At 31.8% G+C, this 22,113-nt stretch overlaps 1 protein-coding gene across 2 annotated transcripts; it reads right to left on the reverse strand.

Annotated features, from left to right (window-relative positions):
- Positions 1–643: 643 nt before the first annotated feature.
- Hsl (hormone-sensitive lipase) lies at positions 644–21,383 on the reverse strand. Of its 2 annotated transcripts, none has more exons than XM_076494225.1 (8): positions 20,338–21,383; positions 16,804–17,040; positions 15,134–15,316; positions 13,077–13,193; positions 10,077–10,221; positions 8,684–8,902; positions 5,945–6,624; positions 644–5,098 (listed from the first exon to the last, which is right to left on the reverse strand). In XM_076494225.1, exons 1-8 carry the CDS (start codon positions 21,244–21,246, stop codon positions 4,901–4,903), a joined length of 2,688 nt encoding a protein of 895 aa, XP_076350340.1. In that variant the 5' UTR covers positions 21,247–21,383; the 3' UTR covers positions 644–4,900. The 2 variants fall into 2 exon arrangements, with proteins under 2 accessions (XP_076350340.1, XP_076350342.1); XM_076494227.1 differs by lacking the exon at positions 20,338–21,383 and adding an exon at positions 18,801–18,843.
- Positions 21,384–22,113: the final 730 nt, after the last annotated feature.

The raw sequence follows: 22,113 nt of genomic DNA on the forward strand, positions 1-22,113 counted from the left end.
TGGTAACAAAATGTTAAAAACTGCATGGCTGTATTTCTTCAGTTTATAATTACCAAATTTGAAAACAGGAAAGATGAGGTTAGATCACTCTGTTTATGAGGATTTTATATCAAGATATACAGACCTAAACTGGTTAGGATATGTGAAGAACACTGTGGTATTTCACCTTATATATTATTTATCACATTTTGTATTTTTAATTTTACCCTTGGTGAAAAGAAATCTGTAATACATCCATATTAGACTGACTAAAGTTCTGCGTTGACATAGACCCAGCAGCCACCTTAAATGTTCTACAAATACCTGTAATGTAGAATTAACTTTTAAGCTTGTGTAAACTAAGATTTATTTCTTACTAGATGCTTACACTCACAAAAAATAATTTTTATAAAGCAAAATACACACATTGCACATTCAAAAAAAATTGTTCCATATGAATTTGATGAAACGCAAATTTCCCAGTGTTATATTTCAATATAAGTAATTTCTCCCCACGTAGATCAGTACTGACTGCAGTGTAAACTAACAGCACCCACCAATTATAAATTAAAACCATGGTAGTTAAAAGCAACCACGTTTCTTTCAAGTTGTATTCTAGGCCTAAGAGATTCAAAATGGAAACTAAAATATACCCACAGTTAACTGATTTAGTAAACATTCTTTTATTTCTTTTTACTCCATACAGTTATACAACAGTGCTTATAAATTTATATTCTACTCAACAGGAAGCTGCAGATCATATAAATGTATGTACCAGTAGCTCTAAGTAATAAAAATACGTGTACCAGAACCAGCACATCATATAAATATGTACTAGAACCTGTACATAATAACAATATATATACGAAAAGCTGCAGATCATGAAGATACAAGTACCAGAAACTATAAGTCATACTAGTGCATGTACCAGAAGGTGCACGTCATACAAATATATGTATCAAAAAGTGCACATCATAAGAAGATATTTCGCAGAAGCTGTAGATTATATGAATACATACAATTGAAGCTACAGACCATACATGTACCAAAAATTTCATGCCATAAATCATGCACGGAGGAAGCTTAGATTTATATCACAAATAAACAGTAATACATTTCAGGTAAATTTTAAGATCAGTGGTGCTTTACTTTTCCAAATCAGGACAAACTTGTTGTGATTTTAGCATTTCACATACTGCTTTATACAATGTAACTTTCAAAGTACTTTGTATCACACTGGAAAGCAATACACTTTAGATGCAATTTTTTTTTTTTTTTATAGAGAAATAAGAAGTGAATTTATAATTAGTTGTATGCAATGCATTCTAAAGGTAATAATTGTGCACTAAAGTTTTTGTTTGTAATTGGCAAGAACTTGAAAGAAACTATTTTATTATTTTTACATGTAAAGTTTTGTTTTCGTACAGAGGGAGGCGAGACAACTCACCGAATGTGAGATTACACTTCATCCACTTACACAAGAATATTTTTTAAAATCCAATCCTGAAACATACTACAAACTTTAACTACACTGAAGGCGACCAAACACCACAAAAATACTGGGTATATGAAAATCACAACTGTAATATTTTAATATATTTGAATTAATAAAAACTGACGTGAAAATTACGGTTACTAATAAAACCAAGTTACAACATTGTTTTACTTATAAAAGCAACTACATATAAATCAAACTATTATTTTCTCCAGTTACACAGTCTGATCAGTTTTGTTTCTATTTGACATAATAACTGTCACATGTAAGTTTAACTTCCTTATGTTTCGTTCCCATAATTCATCTTTTAAACCACTTTTACACGAAATAATTGTTAAAGATACAAAACTTTTATTGCATTTAATTAAAATATATAATAAACATTAAATTAATTGGTAAAACTAGGTTTTATTAGCAAGACACTTTCTTATACGAAAAGATCAAAAATCTAAAACATTCATTTAGAAATGAGTGTATGCATATTCAAACATGTCTGCTTGTTTTTACTCCTATTTTCAAATTTATTTATTTATTAATCATTGTAAAACCTCCGAAACACTTTTTCCTAATAAAAAAAAACACGTGAATGAATAATTACTGCTACCCAAGAAACATAATGTTTGTTTTTGAAGATACACAAATATGTTAAGTTTATGCTAATTAACTAGTGTTCAGAATTTTTTATTCAACAAACAATATCTAATTACAACTAAAACAATGATTAACTTAAATAACATAGGCAAACTGAGTTAATAATAATAAAATCTATATTCTATATAAATATACATGCAAATGTTTGGGCAAAAAACAACTAACATCTTTCACACAAAGCTGTTTTCAGCAATGAACTTTACAATTACTTTAGTACACAAAGAAAACCAATATCATATTGATAATTCATAAAAAAAACAATTCACTAAATCTCCCGACCGAATCTTATATAATTTTATTTCATGGATAATTATAGGTATTATTCTGAAAAACACTTATCTCATAAATATTTTTGATAAAGAACTTTGGCTTTCACTTGCACATAATATATCTGTTCAATTGCAGAGATGCCAATCATTATGATTTGAGCATAATCATTACGATTTTGGTGTATACATTATGACTATACACTCATACAGACATATATTACAACTTGTTGCAACTCCCAAATTATTATATATTATATAGACCTATATAATAAAGTGATAAATTGTTCCGACAGGGCTTGAAAGGGGTGAAAAGAAAATTTCTAGTGAGATACAAATAAATTTTGATGATAAATAAAAGACATAGTGCAAATGGCTACTTGCAATAATCATGTTTGTGCTTGAAATAATAAAAAATATTTGTATCTCCGTCTACCAACAGTTTGAGTGCGGTGCTTCTCCATACTGGATACATGGGGGAATCCATAGTTACGCCATCAGTGCTTGTCAGCCAATCAGCACTCATGTCGATGGGTATTTCTCGTTTTCTAAGCAGCATAGAAACACCAATGTGATCGTTCACAAGTTGGAAAAAAAAAAAAGAGGCCTCGTTCACCAGATTGTCTTGTTTCTGGTAAATCTAAAAGGACAAACTGTGAAAGGGCTCTGTCTACAATCATTATGCTCAGTCATTTGAAATAGTTGGCATCTATGCAATAGATGACTACATAAATAAAAAACAATAAGCTATATAAAAGTTTCTTGGTTTAAATACAGATACCATAATACTCTAATATTTAAATATTAATTAAGTCTTCAAAATACCCTTTTCTAAATATGAAGAAAGCACAGTACGACACGAATGTACTGTATGTACTAAACATAAACGAAGTGTGCCACGTTAAGTTAGATAACAAAATGGAATGTACTGCACATAGTTTGTGAGGTATCTTTATATCAATGAAATAGTATAGAGCAACAACCAATTAAGTTATATTTTCTTAATTTATGTAATAATTTCAAAATCTCAGCTTTATAATAAAACATCATGCAGGTTCTGATAATAAAATTTTACGAAAACCTAAAACAAATATTATGTAAGTACATTTACAATTACTTTATATAAATATACAATGTACATTAACATATTTTATGCAAGTATAAACAATCAATAAGTGTCATATTCCCACCCAATAATCTACTTTTCTGTGCACGTTACAATGTCATGTACATTAAAATCTTCTATTGTTATAAATACTAAAACCTGTAAACTTACGTAGTTCTATTTTAAATTCACAATCCATGAACGTCAATCTAATCGCATATATCTTAAGTTTTGGTATTCACCACATCTGTGTTTTATCCATGAATATATGTCAGTCTAGGTTAAAAACATTACTGCACATATGTGAAAGACAAAATAAGAAATTTAAGACAGCAATATTTTTCTCTTAGTAGACTATTAATAAAATTGTATAACAAACGTCATACAATATTAAGATTAGTGTTCAAAGAATAAAACAGAATACACACCTTACAAAGAATGAACAACCTTGAAATTCTTTGCTATTAATGTATTATTAAAACTTAAAACACACAAAACATTCCCCATTTTTATTACTCATTGAAAAGAATATAATCGTCACTCAATTAGCTCTTACAATACATGAAATCATAATTTACAATTAATACTAACATTACAGAAATTTGGCGAGTTTGGTTTGAATTTTGTATAAAGATACACCAGGGATATCTGCACTAGTCGTCTCTAATTTAGCAGTGAAATACAAAAGAGAAGTTAGCTAGTCACCACCAACCACAGCCAACTCTAGGGTTACTCTTGTACCAAAGACTAATAGAATTAATGTTACATTATAAAGCTCCCACAGCTGATATGGCAAGCACGTTTGGTGGGAAAGAGATTCCAAACCCTGATTTGTAGCTTGTGAGTCGAGTGCCCTGACCACCTGGTTAAGCCAGGGAACCCAGAGGACTTTACCATTTCATTATCATGTTTTTATATGCATGCACACACCAAAAATCTAAATTAAAATAACTTATAGTTAAGAACTGCAAGATGTTATCCCAAACAACCAGAAAATGGATGAACCATCTACAAGAATTTGTACAGGTGTACATACAACCGAATAATGGTTTTTAATGTTCTGTACTACACTATACATGTAAAGTGAGAAATCAATGAACATTTATCCTTATTTATTACAAAGCTATAATCTAAAAATTCACCACAGTTACATCAACTTTGCATAACCTTAAATTTCAACACTCAATTTCATAAATTAATGAAAATTTTCAGATTTCAATTGCTATAGTTTGAGAAAGATAACAAAGTACAATCTGATGAAACTGATAAGATACATATAAAATCATCAAAGAGGACACGAGATTTCAACAACTTTAACTCTGATTTTCTGTATCTATACAACAAAGAAACTACATACAGTGTTGCTGATAAACCACAAAATAATTCTCAGAATAATCAAATTTTTTATAACAGTTTCAATGCTTCCTTAAGTCGAGCCACACACAACTTGGAACCTTCGTGAGCCTCTTTACTGAAAGGCAAGAAATTAAGGAATCCATGAGGCAGTTTATCAACAATGTCCAGATGAACCTCCCTCTGGAGTTTCTTCATTCTTTGGGCAAACATAACTGAATCGTCCAACGTAGGATCAAACGATGGAGACTGCGAAATGAAATAGATATTTTATCATACAAAAAAATGTATTTAGAAATATGTAATTCATACAAATTATGACTATATATCTCAAATTTACAAATGATATATGCAAACAAATATAAGTGCTTATGGAGGAAATATATTACTAAGCTTATAGCTTTAAAATTGAATAGCTTCTTTCCAACTAATATAACACTTCTTACAGCTAACCTGTGATTACCATGTTTCTACTTGTGAACAGCTGCTTGCTTATAAGTGACAGTTCACTCTCGATACATAGTGTCTTCCAACGAGGTCTGTAGACCCACAAACATGAGACAACAGACACTTGGCTTTAGTAAAACAAAAACCTGACTATAAAGTATAAAGCCAAGTGTTGTTGTTCAACATCCATTACAAAATAAAGAATGTTTTTTGTTCCTGAAAAGCCAGATAAATGTTTACAAGACTCATCAGATAAATGAAATATTTTACATTCACCTGGTTGAAAATATTATTACACAACAATAACTTAGTTACACATCTTGAGATGCAAAATTTAATTAGATCAGGTTATTAGGATGTAAAATAGACAGACGAATCATCAAATCAAATTTTAACTCTGATAATTCTTAAACAGCCAAAGTACCATATATTAATTTATGAACAAGACTGAGTTATTAATTATTAATTTTTGTTAAATTCAGTGCCCAGGCATTTCAGACATTTGCAATGTACACAATAATACTTAAAAACAAACATTTCAAAATGCTGTGGATCAGTACACACATTCAAACAATTACCTATCAGATACACCAAAGATATTAAGATGTATTCCATAAAATTTATTGTGACATATTGTAATTTACTTACAACAATATATAAAGGTGGAAACTGTAGCAACATTTCATCAGAAGCAAGAAAAGGAGACACAAATGGATTACTTGTGATGATTTTAACCCTCTGGAATTTCTTTGCCAGTCCAGGCTTCTGCTGGAGGTACCACGGAACCTGGAACAAACCCGACTTTGTGTCTGGATCCCGTGAAAAGATTCGACTGCCTGCTAAATGAGTCTTATAAAACTTTGTCTCTGTGACCGAATTAGAAACTTTAGTCCAGCAGTTTCGTGTCATTTTACAACACTTCCTCTGCAAACTGAAAGATAGATCAGTTGGTAGATAAAAGATGTTTTCATCTGAATCTACGGTGTCAAAAAACTGTGGCTTGGTGGTTTCAGCTTGGTTATATTTAAGTAGGAAATCTGACACATATGTGCCTGACATAGGAGTGTGTCCACTAGAACATGACATAGAATCTTTCTCATCATCTTCTGGATGGACGGAATTATTACCTTCACCATCTTCGTTAACCAGAATAGAGTGGCTACCACTGTCCAAAGGTGGTGTTGTTCCTTCTACCTCCATCTGTTCTAGGTCTTTAATCAAGCTGATTCCGGAGTCAAAGAATCCAGAAATTCCAGATTTCTTTCCCTCATCCTCTTTTTCTTCATCGCTGTACTCATCATCATCTATTCTATCAATTCCTGCATAAGCTATAACGGCAAAAAACACATCAGTATTAACATTTCACCTTTTCGTATTTTCTATAAATCCTCCGTATCATTTAAATAGCTGTTCTACAGAAAATTATAACAATACACATCTTTTGTGGTCGTTCCAAATCAAGTATGATAACATAATTCATATAGTGCCTTTGATTAAATTTTTAAGCATTTGTTTTCAAAGCAGATCTATTTGTTTAGCTTCGTTTTCATCTCAATAAAAATATATCTATACAGAAACTACGTGAAACTTTTCACTAAAACTTAATAGTTTGACATTCGGAATTTTTCATTATACAAAACAGAAGTCATTGTCTCTGCAGTGAATTGTATTAATTTATACTCTATTCATACATAAAGTTAGATTTTCTGTGATGATGAGAAATCCCACTTGTAGAGAACAATATATACGTAAAAACAGCTGGTTGGGGAGAGAAAATTTTTTATGTAGAAGATTGAACAACGTTTCAAGCTTCTTCGGTCATCGTCAGGTTCATAAAGAAAAAAAGAGGTAACTGACCAGTAGCTGACCATATATTTGGAGGCAATTGTGTAATTGAGTATAGAAATGTAGATGTCATGTTTAAATGTTTTATTATATTTATTAATATAGGTATAAAGATGTTCCTTTGTATTGGTTTATTTTGGACCCGAGTTGTTGTATAAGTAAGACTTCTTTAATTTTGCATTTGTTTCTTTATTTAGTATTTAAGTGTTTGCTATGATTATGTTGTGTTTATTTGACTTGGAGTGTTCAAAATCGTGTGTTTTTTGTGTTCTTTGAATCTGGTTTCCATTTTTCTACTTGTTTCTCCAATATAGAAGTCGTGGCAGTTATCACATTGTATTTTATAAATAATGTTGGTGTGGTGTTTGTCAGTGTAGTTTTTACATAGTATAGACCTCAGTTTTGTGAATAAATTTGGTATTAACTGGAATGTCATATTTTGTTACTAGTTTTTGCCAAATGTTGGTTATTTTTCTGCTGATGTCGGCAAATATACGGTATGCAGCAGTATATGGTTTTGTGATTTTTTGTTGGTTGATTTTGCTTTCTGTCTAGGTGTGTGTGTGTGTGTGTGTGTGTGTGTGTGTGTGTGTGTGTGTGTGTGTGTGTGTGTGTGTAATGTTTTCTACGGTTTGTGGAGGAAACTTATTGATGTTGATGAAGTATTGTTTTATTTTGTCTAATTCATCGTTAATTTTATCTGGTGAGCATAGTCTTATGGCTGTGTTTATTTGGTTTCTTTCATGTGCTGAGTCCCAAGGAATGTATAGTCCAGTATGGGTGATTTTTCAGTGGATTCCTGCTTTAAATTGTGTATCGGTTCTTGTAATTTTGAGGTTAAGAAATGACATTTGATTGCTTTCTTCCTGTTCACATGTGAAGTTAATGTTGGGATGTATAGAGTTAATGTGTTTGAAAAAATTAAGTGTGTGTTCTGTAGATTTGAATCCCGCAATCGTGTCATCTACATATCTGTACCAGTATAGTGGTGGATGTAATGCTGTGTTTCAACTTCGGTCATAAAAATATTGGCTAGAACTGGTGATACTGGATTACCCATGCTTCGGCCATTTATTTGTATATAGTTGTGGTTGTTGAACGTGAAGTTTGTCTTCATCATGGTGAATTCTATGAGGGTTGCTAATTGGTTACTGGGAATGTCTATAGTTGGGTTAGGGTCTCGGATATAGAGTTCTAAGGCTATCTTGCAGGCTTCAGTGGTTGGGACTTCAGTAAAAAGGGATATAATATTGAAACTGGCCATTAAGGCTTTATGATTAAGTTGATTTAGATTAGACTTGAAATTAAACCTTTGTGAACCTGACGATGACCAAAGAAGGTCAAAACGTCGTTCGCTTCTCTACATAAAATATTTTCTCAACCCATACCAGCCGTTTTTACATATATAAAGTTAGATTTTATTTATCTTTAATTAATCTAATATTTCCTGAAAAGGTGTTGTCCTCAACTTTTTTAAGATACCGTTACTTCCTAAAGGACATTCATACATTGTGATCTATCAAACATGTTTCATAACATTACCATCCAAGCAACTGAGCATGAAACCAAGAGGAAGCAACGGGTCCATGCAACACAAAAGTCTAGAAGGAGAAGGAATCATGTCCAGCATCATGGGTGTGTAGGCACAGAATACACCATCGGGTATGCGAATACCATAGTCTATAGCTTTTAATGTAAGACCCATCATTAAGTTCCCTCCTGCACTGTCACCAGCAAGGCAGATATGTTCACCTGTTGAGCCTAGGTTAAAAACACATTTTCAAATACATTAAAAACAATACTGTTCCTGACTAATCTTTGCACAATTTACACACATAAATGGATATTGAGACAGAAGAGACATCTCTAGCATGCACCGAAAGACACAAAAATGTCATAACTTCACATGACTCATACAAATTTGGCAATTTTTTTTTTTCCAAAAATTTTCAAGGATTTCTCAGTTTCATGGAGAAGTTTTACTATGATCATTTGATACCTCACTTTAAAACTAATAAAAATTTTACATAACTATTCTTCATGATGTACCAATAGTTTTATTTTCAGTTTTATAGGTACTGTTCTAGTGTTTGAAATTAATGTGACAGAATGTAAGGCATGGATGTAAATATTTAAAAATGAACCAAGAAATCTAGTGAGAAACATAAAAGATTTAGGAAAAAAATCATAGATCTCAGAGTTTACTAATAATTAGATGTTCATTATATTTCCAAAGATCTTTTTGTTTTATATTGGATTTCTTTCAAAATATATAAATTTCCTCAAGCTTTCTTCTTTAAAACCAATATATACAAAATGTTTCCAAAACAAAGTTACATTCAATACTCCCCGGCATGGTCAAGTGTGTTAAGGCCTTCGACTCGTAATCCGAGGGCCGCGGGTTCGAATCCTCGCCAAACCAAACATGCTCGCCCTCTCAGCCGAGGGGGTGTTATAATGTGACGGTCAATCCCACTATTCGTTGGTGAAAGAGTAGCCCAAGAGTTGGCGGTGGGTGGTGATGACTAGCTGCCTTCCCTCTAGTCTTACACTGCTAAATTAGGGATGGCTAGCATAAGAGTAGAATAGCCCTCGAGTAGCTTTGAGTGAAATAAAAAAACAAACACAAACAAAACAATAATAGTTTTATTTTCAGTTTTATAAGTACTGTTGTATGTTTGAAATGAATGTGACAGAATGTGAAGCACGGATAAGTACAATTTACTTATACTGTTGAACATGTAGTTTACTTGCAAAATAACTAGGATCAGTAATTTCTAAATGTTTTTAAATGATTAGTAACAAGTTCCATATACAATTTCTGCAGACTCTAAAGATATTTATTATTACACCTAATTTACAGTACAGTTCCAAAACTATTTACAAGAAAAATTACCAGAAAAAAAATGAATAGTATAGATTTGCCTGAACTTACCCAACCTCTTAGAGTTCTTTAAAACCCAAGCATAAACAAGCAATACCTCTTCTATAGCCCGTGGAAACGGAGCACCTGGTGCAAGTGAATAGTCAATAGAAAGTATTGGAATGTCAAGGTCTTTAGCCCAGTCCCGTAGGTATATCTGCAAAGTCAAAGTTTATACGAACCAGCAATACATTTATAACTAGAATACTCAATACTTCTCATATATTACCAGAATACTGGTAAGCATGAACCAAGGCTATACACACAACTGGTATCCACCATTACAATGTTCTTATGTTTTTCTTAAAAAAAGCTACCAATAAAAAGTATATAAAGTCAAACTTGGAGACCACATCTAAAAGTACCACTAACACAGCAGTACCATAAGTGTGAAACATAAATTATCTAATTAACAAAATCTTTTGTTATTCATATTTGAAGCAAAAGCTTTATATCACATCTTGGTTAAACCTATTAGTGCAACAGCTATTTCAACTTTTCTGTGTGTGAAAAATTATATGGTAGAAATTATTATGTTCCGAGAACACATCTGCATTGAATACAACAATGTTTATAGGTAAAAACAGCTACTGGCAACAACCTGTTTTTGGACAGAGTTAGTCATATCATGAATCAAAGAAAACCAATTTCAATTGGACCTTCCACTCTGAACAGCACCTTAAGTGGACATGGGCTAATTTGCCAGATCAAAACATCTCTAACGTTTAAGTACAAATGTCTTTGATTTTGCGTAGCTGCAAAAAAACAAGAGGAGTCCAATAAACCCACTACCAAAAAGATTTTTATCCTTTTATCCAGCTTTTTGAACCATATGATAAAATTTGTTATTTCTTAGAACATGTGGTTCACATTTAGCAGAGGTCCAGCACGGCCAGGTGGGTTAAGGCATTTGACTCATAATCTGAGGGTTGCGGGTTCGAATCCCGGTCGCATCAAACATGCTCGCCCTTTCAGCCGTGGGGGCATTATAATGTGACGGTCAATCCCACTATTCGTTGGTAAAAGGGTAGCCCAAGAGTTGGCGGTGGGTGGTGATGACTAGCTGCCTTCCCTCTAGTCTTACACTGCTAAATTCTAGTAGTTTTGCACGAAAGTAAAAAAACAAACAAACATATTTAGCAGTAACAGAAATAAAACCTTAGGCATACACTATCTGCAGTCTGCAGAAAATAATAAATAAATACATTTTTACATACACCTTTATGTTGGAAAAAGCTAGTCAAATGGTTACTGAGAACATGTACTGTAGTTTACTTCACATCGCTGGAATTATTTTTCGTGGTTGTACATCGAATTTCTTTCGCATGTTTTAATTTTGTCCAAAAAAATAAAATAAAAAATGCATCAATTTCCCATGACATGTATTTTGTAAATCTTTATAATCATGTTGTGCAACTGACTTGATGTGTTGGTAAAATCCACCTACAAAACAACAAACTTGTCTGGGCATGTTACGGCAGGGACGTAACTAACTACAGCTTGTATTTCCTCATCACCTGCTGTTTCCAGGTAACAAGTTATTATCTGCACATAACATACTGAGAACAATTAGTCAGATGGTCAGAGGGTATAAAATTAATTTCTATTTCTTAGCAATATCAAACAGTGGCAGTCACAACTTCATTATGTACCCCCCAAAAAAACAACACAAAACATCTTTGTGGAAACAGATGAAATCGACCAATTCTCCCCAAACTAGCACCCTCCCAAATCCACAACTGTGTGACACAGAAGTCAAAGCACACACCACCCAAGCTGCTAATGACAACATGATTCATGAAAGTGTTAAACAATAAGTAATATTTGCTTGTATATATCTGTTAGGCTTTATCACTGATAACGGAACTATCCTTTGTGCAAATTACATACTACAAAAAGAGGAAAAGCTAATTCCACACAAGTAACAAGTAATTTATAGTATGCCAATCACGGATTATAAAAACATGTAAATTTTTCTGGTTATAACTGCCGTACAAAACTTTAATGTTATTACTTTAAGATATGGACCTGGGAACACTGAGGAAAAAGAATTGAAAACAACAATAATTTTGTAACTGGACTATTTAAATCTAATAATGTGAATACATGGTTTAATTTGTGATAAACTCCTTTTAGTTTCTTGTCTCATCTGTCTTCTCACTCCAAAAACTTCAATACACATTTGACTTTCAATACAAGATTTGTTTCTTTACTCAGTTATTGTATAAATATATAATTTTAGGTACATTCAAAGGCTTCCTATTTCTTTATAAAGCTAGTTACTAATTGCATTTAGTAAAGTTCTACTTTTGTCAGTCACCTTCTACATAGTGTTTTACATAAACTAGTTTGTATACACAAACACTCATTACATACTTCTGAAAATCAGGCTTACAGAAATACTGAAGAATAGATAACAAACAATATCACCAAGTTACCAGTTATAATGAGGATAACTTCTAAATGTATTTTGGGTTTAAGGTATCTACAAACTTATGACCTACAACATAGTAAGAATATGCTATATATCTACAGGACTTAACTTCACATACATTGCTTGTTATAAGAAAAAGGAAACAAATCTGCCCTCTTTCACTTTCTTCAGCCAAGAGTGGGAAGTGGATAGATTCAGAAAAAATAAAAATGATCCAGCAAATTACTGAAATACAATAAGTAGATGTGACATAATGATAATAAAGAACAGTAAATGAAAGACACTCCTAGAAGCACTGATACTGGAGAAACTAGTTTTGGCATGTTTGTATGTCCTCTTCAGTCTTCATGGTAGACTGAAGAGGATATACAAACATGTCAAAACTAGTCTCTCCAACATCAAGACTTCTGACAGTTTGTTCTCTAGCTGTTGCACACAATACTGTGTTACTTTATGGTTATGTGTAACATATATAAATATGTGCATTTCTTTTTTAATTGATTACATTTCCATAAACAAGCAGAACTTGAACATATGATCACCAAATGTAAAGTGTATTAAGCTTCAAGAAAGCTTACCTCGTGAGCTTCCGGAGACTGGGCAATGAATCCTCCTCCGTGGCAATGGATCAGAAGCTCCCGAGATGGAGGCAGAGCACCTCTCGAAATCTTACTTTTAGATTTTGCACCGAGTTCCTACATTATCAATAAAAAGATTATCTTCACTTCATAACATGGTGATTTGTACTCATGAAGAGTTTACTCTTAAAAATACACGATTTACACTGTGCAGAACTTCAAATTTTATTTCAAGCATACATGTAACTTTATAACAAAAATGCTCTTACACTTACTTGGTGTATAACTGGAGAAAAATTTAATACTGACAGTGTACTAAGACAACTCACAATAAAAACACATTACGTAACAATAAACAATGTGTTTCATTTCACTAATCTGGATCTAGACAGTACATTTATTTGTAAAGCCATTTCAATTTTAAGATGTTGAACCTAATTTCAAACAAACGTTTTGAAAGCAAGAACAAACTTTGTTCTTTTCCTATTGTATGAGAAGCCTGGAGAAAATAAATATCTCATTATGTATCCAAAGAAAAATAGTTCAATACAATATTTACAAAAGGAAAAATAATTCAACACAATAATTACAAAAGGAAAAATAGTTCAATACAATAATTATGAAAGGAAAAATAATTCATTGTTTTAAATTGATAAATTTGTTTTGCTTATAAGACAATATGAAGGTTCAAGATTATTAATACATGTCACTTATAAAACTTTGTAAGAAGGATTCTGAAGTTACATAAAACAATTATCATTAGGTCAATGCTGAAACCTTGTCTGTGACTATTTTCATAACCAGTGACAATATATAAGACAATATGAAGATTCAAGATTATTAATACATGTCACTTATAAAACTTTGTAAGAAGGATTCTGGAGTTACATAAAACAATTATCATTAGGTCAGTGCTGAAACCTTGTCTGTGACTATTTTCATAACCAGTGGTTACTTCAAGGATTGAAAATTAATATCCTTTTATGGGAGGGAAAAATTATATAACCTAGCACCAAACTTACTGTTGGATATTGTTTTTATTCACTGTTCTTACAATCAACAAAATCAGACACTATACTTTACAAATGTGCCTTTTAAATCATTACAAATTTCACCCAATAGGCTTCAAACATTTTACTGTTATTAATTATCTGGCATTCTGATTAATGAATTAATCATAGTTTAACACTTTTGTTTGGAAGTTCCTTTATTATAGTAACCCCTATAATGTTCCATTATGTAAACAAGTCACTGATTTTTCACTCAGCCAATCAAATCAGTCATAACTTGAAACTCATTAGTACAGTTAATAACAAGACTTTATTAAAAAAATAAAATTTTAAAATACAAATAAATAAATACTTGTCATAATTTTAAAAAAACTTTAATTGAAGAACTTGAAAGTTAAAGTAAAAAAGAATTTAAAACAACATGCCAACAGCTCTATATGTGCAACATCTATAAATAATTCCAATGAGGCCTTTCACTCAATAACATGGCTCAACAGCCCAGCTAATACATGACAGAGTGTACTAGTTGAGACACTATTTATTAAAATCCAGTTTGGAAATCAATAATTGTCCAGGAAACAAGCCAATGAAGTAGAATTTTCATAAAATTTTGTACTAGCCACATAAAAATCAGAATTAGGATAAAAATTAATAACAAATAGTTTTATAGTATTTCACGTTGACTGGAATTAGTGAAACTTGCCCATAGAAGAATAGCCCCCATACATCATAAAACAGTGCTTGATCGTATCACGTGTTCATTGGTAAAGGTTTAATTGGTAATTAATGTCTTTTTATAGATGAGAAACAAAAACAAAAATAACATAATTAACACTAAAATATACATGCTCTATAAAACAATATATTAATCATTTATTTTGAATATATATAAATGTTACTTTATTGCAAAATAAAAGGAATAGATATAAAACCTGATGAAATAAATCTGAACAGATTTCTGTTTACAAAGAAGGGGATAGACAACATGCACTCATTGAGAGTGACTGGAGTAGCAGTCACCCACTGTAAGCAAATGAAATACTATACCTGTCCTTCCCTTAATCGATGAGATATCAGTATACACCTAACAGGTGCAGGTGGAATGTGAGAATGAGGTACTGAGATTTCTACTTCGTCACGTCCATTCAGTTTATTCAGGACAATAGGTTCAGAAGGAATAAAAATCTCTTCCTTCACAACTGGAGTAGGACACAACCAAGTTGGAACCCTCTGAAATACAGCATTAAAAAGGTTTCACTCTTTCCAAAATCGTCAGTTATTTACAAGTTTGCATTACTTTCTGTAATTATTACTGAAACACCAATAGAAACATCATTTGTTTGAAGAACAAAAATTCCAATTAGCATAAATAAATAAAAGTTTAATCCAACATGTACACTGACTAATATGTATATTAATATACATTATATATTTGTCATCTCTAATTAGGGGTTTTATTTCAAACAGGGCAGTTAAAAAAAGTTCCTTCTAAAGTCAATCTACACACACACACCCTAATATTTTATTACAGATTTAAGTGTTTTATTTCAAGATAAATATTGGTATAAAAAAACCTAGATTGCTTGAAACAACCATTTTTGATACTTGGAGAATACAATCAGACAATGTTTATAGAACAAGATCATGTTTAGAGAATGTTTTTTTTAAGATTTTTAATGAATTACCTAACATTAAACAGTTGCATGTACTAATCCTGATGTTTGTTTACTTATAATTTCACACAGGGCTACACGAGGGCTATCTGTGCTAGCCTATCCTAATTTAGAAGTGTAAGACTAGACAGAAGGCAGCTGGCCATCACCACCCACTGCCAACTCTTGGACCACTTTTTTACCAATGAATAGTGGGATTTATCACATTACAATGCCCTCATGGATAAAAGGTCGAGAAAGTTTGGTATGATGGGAATTCTAACTCATGACCTTCAGATTACCAGTTGAGTGCCCTAACCACCTGGCTATGTCAGGCCACTAACCCTGATGAAATTGCAAAGGTAAGATGTTGGTTGAAATCAAAAAGTTACTTTATAATTGAGAACACCCTCAAAGAATTTGCCCAGTAATAACAAAACATAGAACCTTCCTTACTAACACATATCATAGGATATTCATAAATATAACAGCAGAAGGAAAGAAAATACCAAATAAAAGGTTAATGGGTGTACTGAGAGAAGACATGAGAAAAAAAACCAAAAACATTATGAATTAACCCCCGACACAGAACAGCAAGAAATGAAGGACAAAGACCAGAAAAGCAGACCAAATGTTATCCAGCAAGTTTCCTTTAAGTAACCACAGTCTTGTCTCTCACAACTTTACTTGATAATGTGAAACAAACACTACAGACACAACAATAGCCAGATATCAACATTTTAAAATCTATTGTAGTTTATAGAAAAATAAGTTTCAAATAAACATGGGTGGAACTCGTGTTCTGTGTCTAAAAGTGCAATAATATTACACGTACACTTGACAGAATTGTTTTCATCAAGATAAATCTGAAATTTGTAATTATACCCTATATAACAATAATTGACAATAACTCATGTAATAAAAACTTCTGAAACACAGAACCATGAAAATTGAATTAGCTGTAATGTCATTCATTTGATGTTTACTGATGTAACTTTCTTCAATTCTCAATACACACATTGTAAAGTGGCAATATAAAAAAAAATGCATATTAACCAACCTCACCTTCATTAAATGAGTTTCACTTAAGCTCCAAAATGCTTTAACAAATCCCACAGAAGCATTCTGTGCTACCTGGACAATCTGCTGGGCTCGAGCCTCGGGGTTAAAAGCATATTTTGTGCCATAAACTAATGATGCTACTGCATGCGACAGAGCTCCGCCTCTCCTCTGGTACAGGTCGCTGAAAGACGCCATGATGACGCTAACTCCAAGCAGAGTTCTCCTCATTGATTCACAGTACTGTGTACGAACATTTCAGACCTTTAGTCAAAACATTAAGAAAGGCAAAATATTTTGTACATAAACAAAAGTTTTCTATTAGAAATTCCAACACAGAGAAAAGATGCGAAAAGTGCTGCAACACATATTAAATAGATATAACATATGTTCATGCATTATGTCTGATTTTAAAAAAATATTTTGCATATATAATACAGTACCAAACATTTACATATAATATTTGTATTCTTATCTAAATCAAACAACCAACAAATTTTATAATTTTACTGACAGGTTGTGGGAATAATAATAATATGACAGTATTAGTTAGAATAGAACAAACATAGTACCTTATACAATAGAATTAAATGCAAAAGATGATACAGACAGAGAAAAGTTAACACTTCTATAACATTATTTTCCCAACACCCCATAAATACTACAGGGTGGCCTGTAAGTCCCTACCCATCCATATGTTATTATGTTATATTCAATTACACACGTATTATAAATTAGTTTCTTTTTTTTCAGAGAAATATGGCCGACGTAAGCCCATTTACATTTGAAAATATATCACAGAACATGGCGTCGCATATTATTATGCAGCGAGAATGAGGGACAGCACACAGATACACTGGATACATAAGATATATGGATGGGTAGGGTAGATGTAAATCAGCATCTCCAAGAAAATATTTAATACGTATTTCTAACATGAATACATGTAAACCTATGGAGCTTATATTTATGGGTCTGTTAAATAAAAATTAATGAATTATATCTTTAAGTTCTCACTGTAAATTTTAAACAAGTTTAAATTTTTTTTTTTATTTCTGAAATTCCTGGTACCTACTGGTTTAATCCATGATGAACATTACTTTCAAAAAACAATTTTATTACTTTACCTGTACAACAAACAAATATTTCAAAGATTTATTTTCCCTAAACAACAAAAATTATTTAATAATATAACAAAGAAATTTCTATAATGCGTGTACATGGGAACGATACCTTAAAGATTTATGTACAGGAAAACAGAACTGCCCCGAGGAGAGAAAAAAACTTGTGTCCATTCAAACGTAACCTTCTACACGTTACATAAAAACAGTATAATGTTAAAAACTGAATTTTACGAATGTCAACTACATCAAATTGTAAAACACAGACTGCATGGATGTATTTTGTTTTTACATGTTACCAACAATGGTCTTTCATCATTACCAAAAATAATCCATTGGACCATATCATTATGTCAACCAGTGGTATCAACACATATCAGTTATAGAAATATTTATCTTGAGGTTAATGTTAAAAGATACAATGTCAAAAGCTGTATGCATTTTTTACCTGATACAGTAACTACCAATAATCAACTTTGTCCCACATCATTACAGATTAAATTTAGTATGTTATTAGGTGTATGTGCACCGTAACAATTCAGTGCCATAAAAAAAAACAGTATGTCAAAATCTATAACAGATCTTCTTGAAATACAAACATTATAACTAGGATAAATTATATATATATGCTTTTTGCCAAATATCTATAACACTTAAAAGCCAGCAATGAATCATGGGAACAAGGATTATAACCAACTAAAAGTTAAAGGGACCATTCTTTTTCTCCTGGAATAAATGTTTTTACACAATTTTCATGTTTACAATGCTTTAAGAATAAAACAGCTATGCAATTATTTCTGAAGAATATGGAATTCTGTAACATTCACAGAAATTTTCGGTGCCAACTGTATCAGTCATATCAGCAAGGAATAATTTACTTACCAATGTGTAAGACTTTTTTGACTTGCAGTCAAACATCAAAAACCTAAAAGTTTTAGTAGAATTATATAAATTTGGAATAATTTAAAAGTATGTCAAAATTTATCATAAATTAAAGTACTACAAAAATATTAGTGTACATGTATATTAAGAAACACAACAAAAAATACACTTTTTCTAATGAACAATTTATGAAAAATTACCACAAGTGACCTCACATCAAACCTATGTATACATTTAAAAACATACTTTCTTATACATATGCCACATAGAGAAAATTTATATTAGATATTTTCACTTAACCTTTAATAGAAAAATATTATAGACTTCCATTTCTGTCTTTAAGTTAAGAGGTTGTTTATGTGAAACTTTCTTTCAGGACTAGTTCAATATCCAGTTCTTGAGAATTTATAAACACACGATTTTGAATTTTAGAAGACGTAAGAAAACAGATTAATAAAACCACAAAAAAAAATTCAAAATTCATTCTGTTTAAATTAGGAATGAAAAGTTCTTCTATCTAACACAAACAGAAAATTGTTTGTTTGGATTGTAGTTTTGAACGAGAGAGTACAAGAAATGTTTTCTGTCTTTTCTATTCAGCCAAATTTATTAGAACATTGAAACTAACCAAAATAAATATGGGAAAACCATACATATTGCCAACAAAAACAGACTAACAACTATCAAAGATGTGTGTATGTAATTTAGGCATAATAAAGGACATACTGTTCCACCCAAGCCATTTATTTCACTAAACTTTGACATATAAACAAAACACTCAAAGCCAGCTATTATCATACAAATATTTGACAGGATTTTCCTCAAACTCTTTCAAAAAATTAAATTAGTTTATTCACCACATCAGCCCATCCAAAAGCAAACTGCAGTGTTAGAAAACAAAAGCTGTCTTTTAACCTAGATACAACCTAGCATTCTTTTTTGCACTGCTATTAGCTACAACACATTATTTGGATGGCTTAAGGTACTGATCAGCTAAATTTTGTTTGTTTGTTCATTTTTTTAATTTCAAGATATCCGAGGGCTATCTAAGCTAGCCGTCCTTAATTTAGCAGTGTAAGACTAGAGGGAAGGCAACTAGCCATCATCACCTACTGCCGACTTTTACCAATCTTTTACCAATGAATAGTGGGAATGGCCATCACATTATAACGCCCCCACGGCTGAAAAAGTGAGCATGTTTGGATGGGGATTCATACCAGCAACCCTCAGATTACAAGTCAAACACCCTAACTACCTAGTCATGCTGAGCTCTATAAACTAGAAAACCAATGTCCTTTTCTTCCTTGATACTGTTTAGGTTATTCCTATCAATATTAAAAAGATTAGTCAAGCAATATCTTCACATAAAACCATGCATTCCTCACCAAAACTCTCACACATTCAACACAATTGTGAATGAAGTGAGATAGAATATATTATTATGAAATATGAACAAATATATATTTCAATTAATAAAGAAATAACATGTATATGTTTGAACCCAATCTACATGAACCAAAATTACAAACCAACTTACATAAAAACCATGACATCGGCCATAAAATCCTGTTTGGTCTAAAGATCCATATTCCTTAAGAAGTTCCTGTGCTGTCATGTGCTCATTTGCAACAAATAATTCCCCTTTAGTATTCTGACGAAGCATTTTTAACAAGTATATTAAGCCAGTACGGAGTGCACCAAGTACACTCACATGAGCTTCCACTTCTTTACGGTACTGAATTGACTGAAACATGAAAGAATCTCTTTTCATGCAAATTGTATTGCACAGTTGTACAGAACGAAGTACAAAACTGTGCAATACGCTCAAGAAACTTCTATAACCATTACCAGGTGTGTGCTCATCTAAATCATAGAAATGAACAACTCGTCCCAATTCATCAATGTTTGATTCAATATATTCAAGATGTTCAGTCATTAAACCAAAGGCTGCTACTAGTTGTATTGCCTCCTGGGAATCAAGATTTTGAAAATATTCGATATTGTTCACAATGAGAGAAGATAAAATCTCAAACATATAACCACTTTGTCGTTTATCAAAACTATCAAAGGAAAACGACTTAGAGAAAACACTGAAATTTAAAACATTCTCACTTCTATCTTCTCTCTGTATCTTAGAATACATCTTATATGATCTGTTTTCTACCCTGAACTGTGTCAAAACATTTGAAATCGGAAGTTTAAAGGCAAGAGCAAAAATTCGTCTTCTAAATGACCAGTAATAATACAAACTGGCCGGTGTTATTATTCGATTAATGTTAGGCTTAGAAATACTAGTAGGATAACTGTTGTTTGTTACCAGCAAACACCAATTCCATAACTTTCGTCGCTTGGTGGTACTAGTAGTATTAGTAACCCAATCAAACTTTGTATAATTATTAGTATTATACAAATTAAAACACTTGCGATACGATACACAAGCCTGCATCGAACTTCCGTCTATATTTTAACTTTTTGTTTTGGCTTTACTTCGATGTTCTTTTTTTTTTTACCCATATTTCTGCCCACGTTAATCAATTAAACTACTATCCCAAAATACATAACTAACTTTGCAAGCCTATCTCTCTTCGTCTCCACAACTCAGAATCCCAACTGAGAGGGCTTAAATATTAAACATTTTACGCACCCTTAAATAACGCATGTGCACAGAATAATATAATCTCACTAAGATTTGCTTTTTTTGCAGTAAGTCGAAATTACGTCAACAAATATTATCAGCGCATGATAATAAAATATTGCGATAATAACATTATCACTCACACGTTGATGAGTAAGCCAAAATATTACCCTTTAGTTTCTATTGTTTATTCTCTTGCTCAGCGTATCTCAAAACTTCTTGATTCACGACATTCTTAGTGTCTCAACAATTTTTTTTCACGGCAAAAAAAAACCTAACAGTTCTGTTAATTAAGTAGTTAGGTCCAAACAATTTAATATTTAATAAGTAGTTAGGTCCAAACAACTTAATACTTAATAAGTAGTTAGGTCCAAATAACTTAATACTTAATAAGTATTTATGTCCTAACAACTTTGTAGCCATTTGAAAGCATAAGACATGTAAATATTTTTATTTCATTTTTAAATAACCACAATTACTAATGGAATGTGTGCGCCTGTTAGGCAAACCTTGGAACCAAATTGGACATATCCACCCTCATTTCCTATTCCACATTGATTTTCGCGCGGTACTTGCTTTTTATCACAGCAATCGCTGAAAACCCAGTTTCGCAGAGATATGACGTCACAAGTGGAATTAGGATTCGCTTTATCACTTAGCAGCGGTGAGAAAGAGACG

Source organism: Tachypleus tridentatus, chromosome 3 (assembly GCF_004210375.1).
Source record: "Tachypleus tridentatus isolate NWPU-2018 chromosome 3, ASM421037v1, whole genome shotgun sequence".
Taxonomy (NCBI): Eukaryota; Metazoa; Arthropoda; class Merostomata; order Xiphosura; family Limulidae; genus Tachypleus; species Tachypleus tridentatus.